This window comes from Panthera leo, chromosome D4, assembly GCF_018350215.1.
Source record: "Panthera leo isolate Ple1 chromosome D4, P.leo_Ple1_pat1.1, whole genome shotgun sequence".
Taxonomy (NCBI): domain Eukaryota; kingdom Metazoa; phylum Chordata; class Mammalia; order Carnivora; family Felidae; genus Panthera; species Panthera leo.
This window is the reverse complement of record NC_056691.1, coordinates 40,779,150-40,792,722: the sequence shown is the minus strand read 5'-3', so window position 1 is coordinate 40,792,722 and position 13,573 is coordinate 40,779,150. Positions and strand designations below refer to the sequence as shown.

General features: G+C 34.5%; 1 protein-coding gene across 8 annotated transcripts in view; it reads right to left on the bottom strand.

Moving 5' to 3' along the window:
* CCDC171 (coiled-coil domain containing 171) overlaps positions 1–13,573 on the bottom strand; it is a 302,971-nt gene that overhangs the window by 85,191 nt on the left and 204,207 nt on the right. For all 8 annotated transcript variants that reach the window (XM_042913069.1, XM_042913067.1, XM_042913074.1 and 5 more), the window contains 2 exons: positions 12,532–12,677; positions 10,413–10,467 (listed from right to left, as the gene is read on the bottom strand). In XM_042913069.1, the coding sequence (XP_042769003.1) occupies positions 10,413–10,467; positions 12,532–12,677 (201 nt within the window). The remainder of the gene's footprint in view (positions 1–10,412; positions 10,468–12,531; positions 12,678–13,573) is intronic.

Here is a 13,573-nt window from a genome sequence, read left to right as displayed (position 1 = left end):
GATTCTGTTTGACTCTAATCTATTCCAGAATCCACTCTAACAAAAGAAGTAATCATCCTTCTACTTCATAGGAGTCGAACCAGCTAGAAACAGGTTATAACAGGACATTTACACCCCGTAAATTTGTTGCTAGCATACCTCTCTTTCCTGGAGACATTCTTATAATCAAATCTAGGCTTTCTCCTCTAGCACTTGATTAGGCAAAATAAATACACATGCTATTTTTAGCAGTCAAATAAACAAAGGAAAATTAGCAAGACTTCCATTGAAATCTAGAGATGGCTTTAGTTTTATTTAGAGACTGGGTGATGGTAAAATTTGACTCATTCAACAAACATTCATTAAGTGCCTACTGGGTACCAGGCGCCGTGATAGATGCTGAGCATATAAAAATTAAGGAGACAGAGTTCCATCCCTCAAGGACTTCAAACTCTCGTGGCATAATTAATCTCTCAAAATGCATTTGCTAGCCTCCCATTTATCTATAATGTCTTGTTTCTCCTATCAATTGCTACACTGCCTTCTTTCTTTGCCAGTGAGTATTACATTAATCAATCTCAAACCTTTATCTTTAGCCTGACTTTTTCCCTGCGGTCCAGACTCACATATCCTGCTGATCACTCCACATTACCTTAAACTTGGGTATTTCCAAAACAAAACGCATCATTGTCTCCCTTCTTCTCCTTACCAAAAAAAAAAAAAAAAAGCCTGCTCCTCTTTTTGTACTCCCAACATCAGTTGATCTCACTGCCCATACTGGGAGTTATCCTCCATTGCCTTCTCATCTTCATTTGTCATTTTACTAAGTAAGTTTTACATCCTTTTCTCTGACACCACCCATCCTCACTACCCTGGTCCAAACCTTCTCCTGCTTTCACTGAGCCTAGACCCATGGCTCTTAAAACCATTTCATTACGATATCCAGTCTGCAAATATGCCTTCCAGAACCCAGATTCAATAAGAAACCTGACCACATTCATCCCTAGCGTAAACCCTGGTTTACTCCCACTGCCTCCAAGATAAAGATCCAAGGTCTTAGATGGGGGAAAAAAAAAAAACCAATGAACAAAACAAGAGTTCTGCTATGACCTGGCTTCCAAGTGCCTCATTCGGACTCATCTCTTGCATTCTCCTTGCACTCACTGCTGAACGGAGGATGTCTGGCTATTCGTGCCACCATGAACTTGCACACGCTATTCTCTCTGCTGAAATGCCTTTCCCGTCTTCCCTCACACTTCAGCCCCATCAGGGCATTCATTCTTTTCTAGGAAACCTCCAGCCAACCCGTGAGTTTTCTAGGTATGCATCATAGATGAATAACTATCTAAATGGATGTCGAACTGCATCTTACGGATCCGTGTTTACCATGGTATACTGCAATTATCTGTGTCTCTGCCTTGAGGGAAAGGACTAAGCTATATATATATACACATATATACATACATACATATATATATATGTATATATACATACATATGTACATATATACATATGTATATATACATACATATGTGTATACATATATGTATATGTATATGTGTATATATACGTGTGTGTGTGTGTGTATATAATTTTTCGTTGTTTGTTTCCCCAAAACTGGTACAGCTCCAGAATATAATACACATTTAAAAAGCATTTGTCGAACTCAACTATTCACATTAAATATTGTGTTTTATGATGGATTAGAGGTTTTAAGTAACTTTACTATAGAAAGGAATCTAAAAGAACATCAGCAAAAATTCCTGTGGCTTCTTAGTTATTGTTTCAGTGTCATTTCAGCCCGATAAATTTACACGGCTTATAGATGCAAGGTCTTCTAGAGCCTTCTGAGGCTTCTGGATTGTGACTTCCTGTTTTATCTTTCAGACATTTTACTGAAAAGGCAGCTAATAGTTCTGAGTAAATGTTCAGAGGTACCTTTAAAGTTCATAGGCTACTGCAATCATATACAGGAAACACTGTAGTTAATCGTTCCGAACTCATAGGATTCAAGCAACCTCTGTAAGTCTCAAGAATCCAGCCATTCTGCTAACTTGACAATAATAAAAAATGACTCCAAAAAAAGTTCATTCTTCTCTACATTCCAATTTTACCTAAATTTACTTACTTTTACTCCCTGCTATAGTATAAACCAAGACATCTCTCTGTTAAGCACTTGGTTATCGCCCAATAAATACTTACTTTTCTCATACCTAACCCTAAATAATTCAGATATTATCCTGTACATCCACTCATTATCTTATCCTGAACGTTATTTTAAATATAATTATGGTACTTTCTTTTTCTCAAAATAGAAATACTTAAGCATGTTTGGAGAGCCTCTTAATGTAAAGAAGAAATCAATTCCTGAGAGTCTTTGTTATCAGTAATATTAGAAACCTACTGGTAAAGTCATTAGGAAAACAAAAGTATATGACTTTAGGGAATGATGTTAGCAAAAATGGTGTAATAAGGAATTCCAAAAACCAATTCCTACACAAAAACAATGAATACACTGACAAAATTTGTCAGAATCAACTTTTGCAGAATTCTAGAAACTAATTGAAACTTTATAGCAACCAAGCAAAAGCTTAATCAAGAAAAAAAAAAACCCTGAATCTCAGTATGTAAGGAAATCTCTGTTGATAAACCAGCAGAGCACGAAGTTAACAGAACAGCGATTTCAGTGGCCCTACCTGACGAAGAATACAGACTTTACACAGAGATGAAAAATAAAGCTCACAGAACACAATACTGTCATAATATTGTATGGTGACAGAGGGTGACCACTTAACATGGTGAGCACTAAGTAACGTACAGAATTGCCAAATCCCTATGTTGCGTGCCTGAACCTGATATAACATTGTCTGTCAACTATGCTTCAATAATAAATATTTTCTAAAAAAAGAATACAAACTTAAAAAAATTAGTGCAGTAAAGTCACTGACCAAACAAAAACCACCACAGTAAGCAGAAACAACTAACACCGGGGATGGAAGAGAATCTGATTTCCAGAGTTGCCACATTGCACTATTCAAAATATCCACTTTTCAACAAGAAATTATGAAGTTTTCAACGAAATAAGAAAGTCTAGCCCATACACAATAAAAACAGAAACTAATGGGAACTGTCCCCGAGGAAGCCTCAACATTGGATTTATCACACGATGACTTTAAATCAATTATTTCAAATATGCTTAAAGTGCTAAGGGAAACCATGTACAAAAAAACAAAGGAAACTATAAGAACAATGTCTTCCAAAATAGAAAATACAAACACAGAGATAGAAAGTATAAAAGGGAACCAAATAGAAATTTCAGAGTTGACACATTCAAAGTGTTTAATGGGGGGGGGGGGGGGGGGGGGCTATCAACCAAGAATTCTATATCCAACAAAAATACTCTTTAAAAATGAAAAAGAAATTATCCAAGATAAACAAAAGCTGAGGGTGTTCATCACCACTAGACCTGCCTTAGGAGAAACGCGAAAGGGAGTCCTTCAGCCTGAAATGAAAAAACACCAGACAGTAATTCCAATCCACATGGAGAAATAAAGAGCACTCATATAAAAAACTGCATGGGTATATATAAAAGTCAGTAATAATGTATTATTTATTTGTAACTCCTCTTTTTTTCCCATGTTATTTAAAACTACATAAAACAATAATAATAAACTATGTTGATGGGCACACAATATATAAAGCTGTAATTTGTGACATTAACAACATAAGGGGAGGATGCAGCTACATAGGGGCAAGGTTTTTATCTACTACTGAAACTAAGGTTATTAATTCAAAGTAGACTGCTAAGAATTAAGATATTAATTGTAATCTCCAAGGCCACCACTAAGAAAATAACTAAAAATATATAGCAAAACAAGAGAGAAGGAAAACAAATGTTATACTACAAAACATCTATCTATCACACAATAAAAGGGAGGAGACTAAAACAGAAATTGAGGAATATAGATATAAAACATATAGAAAAAAAGGAAAATGACAGAAGTCTTTCCATATCACTAATCATATTAAATGTAAGTTGATTAAACTCTCCAATTAAAAGTCAAAGATTGGCAGACTGTGTTAAAAAAAAAAAAAGATTAATTATAGGGGCGCCTGGGTGGCTCAGTCAGTTAAGTGACTTCAACTCAGGTCATGACCTCATGGTTTGTGAGTTCGAGCCCCGCGTCAGGCTCTGTGCTGACAAGCTTGGAGCCTGGAGCCTGCTTCGGATTCTGTGTCTCCCTCTCTCTCTGCCCCTCCCGCTCTGTCTCTGTCTCTCTCAAAAATAAAATAAAACATTAAAAAAAAATTTTTTGAATGATTAATTATATGTTGTATACAAGAGGTATCTTAGATACAAAGACACAGATAAATTGAAAGTAGAAGGATACAAAGACACAGATAAATTGAAAGTAGAAGGATATGGGTGCCTGGGTGGCTTGGGTGGCTCAGGTGGTTGAGCATCCAACTTTTGGCTTCAGTTCAGGTCATGATCTCAGTTTGTGAGATCAAGCTCCACGTCAGGTTCTGTGCTGACATTGTGAAGCCTGCTTGGGATTCTCTCTCTCCTTCTCTCTCTGTTCCTACTGTACACACACATGCATGTGCATGCTCTCTCTCTCTCTCTCAAAACAAATAAACTTAAAAAAAAAGAAATTAGAAGGATAGAAAAAAGATATTCCATGCAAACAGTAACCAAAAGAGAGCTGGAACTGCTATACTAACATACACAACACACTTTAAGACAAAAAATGTTACAAGAGACAAAAAAAATTCTATGATAATAAAAAAATCAATCCACCAAGTAGATACAACAATTTCCAGATATATATGCACCTGACAACAGAATCTCAGTGAAATCTCAGTGAAAGCAGAGCTCACACAAAAATTTTTAGTTGCAAATACCTACGTTAAAAAAGAAGAAAGATCTCAAGTCAATAACCTCTTTTACCTGAGGGACATAGAAAGAGAAGAGCAAACTAAGCCCAAACCAAACCAAAAAAATAAATAATAAAGAATGGTGTAGAGATAATAGAGAATAGAAAAATAACAGAGCACATCAAGAAAACCAAATCTGATTCCTTGGCAAGGTCAACAACATCGACAAACTTTAGCCTTGCCAAGAAAAAAAGATTAATTAATTACTATAATCAGGAATAAGTGTGAGGACATTACTAGTGATCTTACAGAAATAAAAAACAATACTAAGAAAATGAACAATGTCAACAAATGAGGTAACCTAGATGAACCAAACAAATTCCTGGAAACACATAAAGTACCAAAACAGACTAAAAAAGAAGCAGAAAATCTGAACACATCTATTCCAAGGAAAAAGAATGAATACGTAAGTAAAAACCTTCCAATAACAAAAATCCCAGGACTAGATAGTTTCATTGGTAAACTTTACCAAATGTTTAAAAAATTAACACCAATCCTTCTCAAACTCTCCCCCAAAAAAATTGAAGGAGAAGGGACACTTCCTAACTCATTCTATGAGGCCAGCATTACTCTGATACCAAAGCCAGACAAAGATATCACCAGAAAACTATAGACCAATATCCCTTATGAACATAGATGCAAAAATCCTCAAAAATAAATACTGGCAGGGGCGCCTGGGTGGCGCAGTCGGTTAAGCGTCCGACTTCAGCCAGGTCACGATCTCACGGTCCGTGAGTTCGAGCCCCGCGTCAGGCTCTGGGCTGATGGCTCGGAGCCTGGAGCCTGTTTCCGATTCTGTGTCTCCCTCTCTCTCTGCCCCTCCCCTGTTCATGCTCTGTCTCTCTCTGTCCCAAAATAAATAAATAAATAAATAAATAAAATTTAAAAAAAAAAAAAAAAATACTGGCAAACCAAATCTAGCAACATATTCAAACAACTACACATGATAACCAAGTGATATTTATAACAGGAATGCAAGCATGGTTCAACATACATAAATCAATCTACGTAGTACCCAACATTAATAGAATGAAGGCTGAAAATAAAGATCATTACATTTGATGTAGAAAGAGCATTTGACAAAACCCAACAACCTTTTATAAGAAAAATTCAAAAAACTAGGAACAGAAAAGAACTTCCTCAATCTGATAAAGGACATGCTCCTAATATCATACTTAATGGTGTAAGTCCAAAAGCTTTCCCCCTAAGATTAGGAAGAATGCAAAGATATCTGTTGTCATCTCACTGCTAGAACTCGAAGTCCTAAGCAGGAAATTAGGCAAAAACAAAAATAACAACAACAACAGCAACAAATAAACAAAAAACAATAAAATCAAGGCATCCAAACCAGAAAGAATAAATATCTTTATTTGTAGATGACATGATCTTATATAGAGAAATCCTAAAGAACCCTCAAAAGAAATTATTAGAGGGGCGCCTGGGTGGCTCAGTCGGTTAAGCGTCCGACTTCAGCTCAGGTCACGATCTCACGGTCCGTGAGTTCGAGCCCCGCATCGGGCTCTGGGCTGATGGCTCAGAGCCTGGAGCCTGCTTCCGATTCTGTGTCTCCCTCTCTCTCTGCCCTTCATGCTCTGTCTCTCTCTGTCTCAAAAATAAATAAACGTTAAAAAAAATTTAAAAAAAAAAAAAGAAATTATTAGAGCTAAAAAATTCAGCCAAGTTGCAAGATACAAAAGCAACATATAAAAATCACTCATATTTCTAAATGCTAATAATTAGGAACCAATAAATTAAGAAAATACAATAGTATAAAGAATAAAATACTTAAAAATAAATTTAAGCAAGAAGGCGAAAAACTTGTACACTGAAAACTACAAAACACTGTTGAAAATAATTAGAGAAGATCTAAATAAATGGAAAGGCATCCCACGTCATGGATTGCAAAACTTAATGTTAAGAAGGAAGTACTATCAAAATTCAAATTGTCCTCTTCGGAAATGGACAAGCTGATTCTAAAATTCACATGTAATTACAAGGAATCCTGAAAAGCCAAAACAAATCCTGAAAGAAAAACCCAAAGCTGGAAGACTCGCATTTCTTAATTCCAAAATTTACTACAAAACCACAGTGATCAAAACAGTGTGGTAGATCAATGGAACAGAATTGAGAGTCCAGAAATAAAAGAAAACATCTATAGTCAATAGATTTTCAACACAGGTACTGAGATCATTGAATGGGGGAATTAAAGGTCTTTTTAACAAATGCTGTAGGAATAACTCAAGTTTGGTCTTTGTATTACACCAGTACAAAAATTAACTCAACATGGACCAAAGCCTAAATATAAGAGTTAATAGAAAGTGTAACTCCAAAGTTTGTAGTTTAAACTCCAGAGAATTTAACACTATAAAACTCTTTGGAGAAAACATAGGGAAAAATCTTCATGATCTTGGATATGACAATGAACGTATTCTTAGATAAGAATCCAAAAACATGATCTGCAAAAGAAAAAAAATGGACTTCATCAAAATTTAAAAAACTTTTTTGGGGTGCCTGGGTGGCTCAGTCGGTTAAGTGTCTGACTTCGGCTCAGGTCATGATCTCATGGTTCGTGAGTTCAAGCCCCACATCGGGCTCTGTGCTGACAGCTCAGAGCCTGGAGCCTGCTTCAGATTCTGTGTCTCCCTCTCTCTCTGCCTCTCCCACGCTCACACTCTGACCTGTCTCTCAAAAATAAATAAACATTGAAAAAAAAATTTAAATAATAATAAAAATAAAAAACTTTTTCATCAAAGGACACTATCAAGAAAGTAAAAAGACATCCTATGGAATGGAATAAGAAGGTATAGGAGTGACTGCTTAATTTGTCTGGATTTCTTTTTGAGGTGATAAAAATATTCTGAAAACAGAGTTGTGATAATTGCACAACACTATGAATGCATTGGAAGCCACGGAATTGTACATTTTAAAATGGTTAAAATGGTTACTTTTTTTTAATTTAATACTTCTGGTTTTTTCCCAAACATCTGAGAGTTCAACTAAATAGAGAAGTGTGTGCATCAAAAATGGAAAGTTGTGATTTTGTTTTCTTTTGTTATTTTTCTTAACCCAATAACCGGAAATTAGCCCCAAAAAAGTTCCTTAATAAAAAGTTAACTTCTGGCCTACATTAAAAAGTCACAATACATACATACATATATTTACATGAAATTAAAATAAAACATCTGTTTCTTTGAAATAAGGTATATGCTTTTAAATGAAAATGACTGGCCTTCCTTATTAAATACTAGTATCCGTCCCAAATGGAATTTTAAAATTAATATCCACTCAACTGCTTTGTATAATACAGTTTCAGGATTTGAAAAGTTGAATGTAATGTATCAAGTTTAAAAAATAACAAATATAGGGGCACCTGGGTGGCTCAATCAGTTGAGCATCGGACTCTTGATTTGGGTTCAGGTCATGATTTCACGGTTCATCCGTTCGAGCCCCACATGGGGCTCTGTGCTGCGCAGAGCCTGCTTCAGATCCTCTGTCTCCCTCTCTCTCTGCCCCTCACCTGCTTATGTGTACTCTCTCTCTCTCAAAAATAAATAAACGTTAAAAAAAGAGAAATATAAATAGCTACGCTATTTTGGCTATGTACAGTAAACTACTCTGAAGAGTTTGGATGCAACCACAACCATTTTAACCATGAAAGAGCCCAGACCCTCCTTTTGTACCACTCCCAGTTTCTCCAAGGTGGCAAAACGCCTCTGGACAGTCCGAAGGGGTCACAAAAATAAACTTGCAAAAGCTGGCATGAGGACAGCAGGCAACACCAGTGGGCTGGCATGAGCGATTCTCTGGGCCACTTCTTTAGCATCCTTTCATTCACACCTAAACTTCATAGAACAGAGAATTAGCCCAACCATCAATTAGCCTTCCCTACATTTTTACTTCAAGCTTGAAAAGTAATTGATAATTTAAAAACCACTATGTAAACAGAAATTTCCAGAGACATCAATTAAAATAATTAACTAAATCTGAAGGGGAAAAAAGCTATAAACCAAAAATAAATCTACAGCAGTTCTAGGCCAATTCTATAGATATCTTTCTTTCCATATGACACACAAAACCCAAAAGATGAACTGCAACTGAAGAAATGTATGATTATAATTGTCCTATTGCAGTCTTGATCGTATTTAAAATATGTATTTTGCCACTCTCACAATGAAAGGATAAGGTACAACATTTATGTTCCATACTGATGATGGTTTTTCTCTGATGTCAAAGTCCACTCCTCACTGTAGATGCCACCCAACATTTGTTTTCCTCTAGCTGGGAAAATGAACAAACAATTCAAGGCAACATCAACTATATAAAAATTTATGCTATATGTATGACATGACCGATTTCTCCTTCCAAAGATTTCACCAAGTACAAAAAAAAAAAATCTAACCAAAGATGTCTTTTTTTCCTACAAATCAAATTTCAGATTTCTAGCATATATGGATTTGATGTAACTATGTCTAAACTAAGCTTTTTTAAATGGGGAGAGGGACAAATCACAGTTTCAAACAATACTACTTTAAAACATAGCATTCAGAATGTTAGATTTTTTTGAAAGTGCTTTGGGTGATATGAAATAATGCTAATCACTTTCAATATCTAAAAGAATACACAGGCCTAGTTTTTTCTACAAGGTTAAAGTGTATTAAGTATTAGTTTGCTAATGTTTATTTAATATCTCCTTAAAAAGATTTGTTTTGGGGTATTTTTAAGTGATTTCCAAACTATATTATATAATAAATTTAATTCCAAGAATTATTCGAAATATGGTTCATTCATGAATTCCATATATCTTAAAAGTACTAGGTAATTATGTTTCCAAGAAATTGTCTATTAGACAATAACATTAATAACATAATAACATAATTAATAATAACATAAATAACATTTCTCTAATGAAAATGTTTAATGAAATAATGAACACATCTTTGAATCTGGAATGTTAACAAAAAACACAGTTAATATAAGTTCTTAGTAATATCATAACATCCTTAAACGCTAGTCATCATTACAAATTAAAAGCTAACTTAACACATTTTGTAAGAAGGAAAATTACAACTTGAAAAGTACTGCCAGGTACATATCATTATGCCTCCTCTATGTATACATACATATGATGGTAGGTTTGAGAGCGGTAAGAGGTTAGACAGTGTGGTCAAACATTTTATCATTATGAGACATGTAAGAATCATAATGACCTCTGGTTCAGTCAGCCAAGACCACCAATAACTCAAGTGCAATTATACCAGTTTGGGGAAGCCACTATTTCCATAGTTTTAGCAAGGACATAAGTAAATTCTGAAGAAAGTTATGCAATACAGCATTGTATAATACAAGTTGTTAGTCATTTGGAAGGAACTTTTCGTGAATTTATTTTCTAAGAAAGTTACAAAATTAAGTAAAGTATCTTGAGGTTAATAAAACTGATAACTAGGAAAACAATGTCATAACACAAGTTGAACAATATTGAAGAAAAATTATACTACCTTATGAAGCATATTTTCTACTGTTCTCATATGATTGGCAACACATTCTTTGTCTCTAGAAAATAAATTAAAATTAGGTATTAGTAAAACCCAAGCCTTACAACAACTGTTACACATTGTAGGATAAGTCGCTATTATTGAAAAACATGGGTTGGTTATTATTGCACTCTTTCTAAAAGTGCAAAATCCAACCATATTCACTGGTATATTTCCACATTTTACCCTTACCTTTAGTTATATTGCCTGCCATAAATTAGAGGGGGGAAAAAATCTTAAGGATATCCTCAAAGTGGAAAAAAAAAAAAAGTGAAAAAAGGAAGAGAAAAGAAACCATGATTACATTATTGGTTTAAAATGTGCTAGAAAGGCTAAACTTTTATTCTTTTGATTTCTAATGAAGGAGATTTTAAAAATCATAGTGGTGGAGATATATCATGAATGGCCATATTATGCAAAATAATATTTTCCTTTCTACATAGGCTCTTTGTGTTACAATAATTGCACAAAAACCCTCTTCTATGACCTTGACCAGAAACATGTAAAGTTACTAGTTTCTTCTAACAGCTCTGTAGGTTGAATTTAGCCTTAATAATGAAATAAGAAGTTTAGATGTACAGAATAGGGAATATAATCAATATTGGAAGAATATTTTTAGTGAGTGATAGTTTTATCATGGTGATGACTTCACAGTGTATACAAAAGTTGAATCACTATGTTGTATACCTGAATATAATATTGAATGCCAACTACACGTCAATATAAATACAATTAAATTAAAAGTTTGGATGAAAATGCTGAAGACAAAATTTAACGGTCATTTATAAATTGAAAATGTATGAGCTCTCCAAATTTCAAATTAACTTTCTTTTGTGTTACAAGGACATGTGATCATGGTCACAGATCACAGACATTACAGAGCTTTACAATTTTCCAAAGAACTACTGGTGGGTATTCAAACCTAGCAATATTTTGATCTTGTGTAAACTCATTTTTTCATTATGTGTGAGCAATTTCCCAAGCCCAATGGCAAAGTTGTAGATATCCTAGAGGGCAGATTCCCTGTTTTGTGATTTAGTTTACAGACTACATTCATATTTCACAATATTTGATGCTTAACAAGAGTCTGTCTCAAAAAAATTTTAATTTATATATATATATATGTATATATATATATACACATATATATACACACATATGTATACACACATACATGTATATATGTATATATATACATACATACATATATGTGTATACACACACACACACACACACACACACACACATACACATATATATGTAATTACAGGAGTCCAGAATTCCAAATTCAGAAAACACCGAGTTTATTAAAATTAGATGTTTCTTTAATCCATAAATAGATTTTCTTTAAGCCATGCTGTTGTACAAAGGGCTGTCCTAAAGTATTCCATGAAATCTGATTTGAGGAACAAATAAAAATACCCAAGAGAATTGTTCAATTTGAACTTCAGAGTGTATGTCAACTTGATTACCTGGTAAAAGGAAAACCACTCTCATCACATTTACATAGATGCCCACTCTAAAAACAGTATGTTTTTTTCTGTTGGACATATTAGAATATACAGCTATAAAATTAAGTGACTTTTCCATGATCAATGTGTTTTATTGCACTTAAGAAGATGCTATGATATATATGTTGATTATATATTAACATTTTTTATGGAACTATGACTTGCAATATTGGTATATTATATGCCGAGCAAAATTTGGGGGGCAATGGGGCAGAAGGGAATGGGGAATATGTGATAGAAGGAACTATGAAAAACTTCTGAATAAAGTGTATTCCATTTCATATTAATGAAATCATGGTTTCAAACATGTAACAGTACAACAGAGCCCAAAATACACATAATTAGAGGTTATATAGAACCTTATACTTTTCTGAGGTTTCTCAATAAAATATACAGTTAGCATGTTGAGTTAAGAGTTTTCTTTTTTGAGGATATATCAGAGAATTTCAAAGAGACACAGCTGTACTTTTGTTTTCTAACACTGTATTATCCAGGGCTAAAACCCGGAGCATGAAAGTAAGAATTGATCTTTTGTCTGTTTTAAGTGATCTCCCCAAGGTCCGAATGCTCACTTGGCTGCCATGCGGAGGGCACTCTCTGCATCGTGGATGTTCTCCTCCAGTCGACGCTTGTCCTGCTCCAGCTGGGTAAGATGTCTATTGAGCTGACGCAGAGATTGATCTTTTCTTCTCAGCTCCATCTTTGCCTCGGAGAGACTCTGCAAGCAGACAGAAAACAGAGTTACTTGTCAGCCCTGATAATTAACTTCAATTTATGCCATAGGCTATTAAACAAAGAAGGATACAGACTGACTGAGAAGTAGACTTGGGTCATTACACATCAAGGTTTAACAAATTTTCTGCAAAAATTTTACATACTTACTAATTAGAAATGATAGATCCGAGAAGATTTTGAAAAATGTTTAGCTACAAAATACAACTCTATTTTATTTTTTCAAATACCGTAAGGCAAATACATCTTATTCTTACAAAAAAACATCTGATTATAAAAACCTCAAGTAGCATTTTCTTTGAATGATGACAAAATAATGATTTTCAGGGGAGAAAGCACATGAAATTTAGAGTCTATGTAAAACAAGAACCATCATAAGCCCAAAGTGTGTTTGTGAGCGAGGGGAAGGTGGGTTAGGACACCTACATGAGAAGGGGGAACCCAAGATTTAAAAGTACCACCACTTTACTTATAAATATATCCAGAACAGGTGACTATGGGCATCTCAGGGAACAAACAAACTGGACTCCAAAATAAAACTCCCTTACTTCCCATTAAATAACTCTCATGTCAAACATAGCCACACAAATGCAATCAACATGTTTCATCTAACAGAGAAAGTTGCAAATAATACTTGCTTTCAGAATTATTTGTGTCCCATAAATATTTTCCTAGCCACAGAACTATAAAATCTGTTGATGGATATTTTGCTATTTGCTTTAATCTGAAATATTCGCGTAGCACAAAAATGTCAAGACGCAAGTGCCAAACTCCCTTTCGGGCTAAAGGTCTTAGAACCAGAACCTCACAATCTAAAGGAGTCTTTTCTAGACTTCATTCAAAATAATATAGGCATCACAGGATCCCTGAGCACTGAAACTT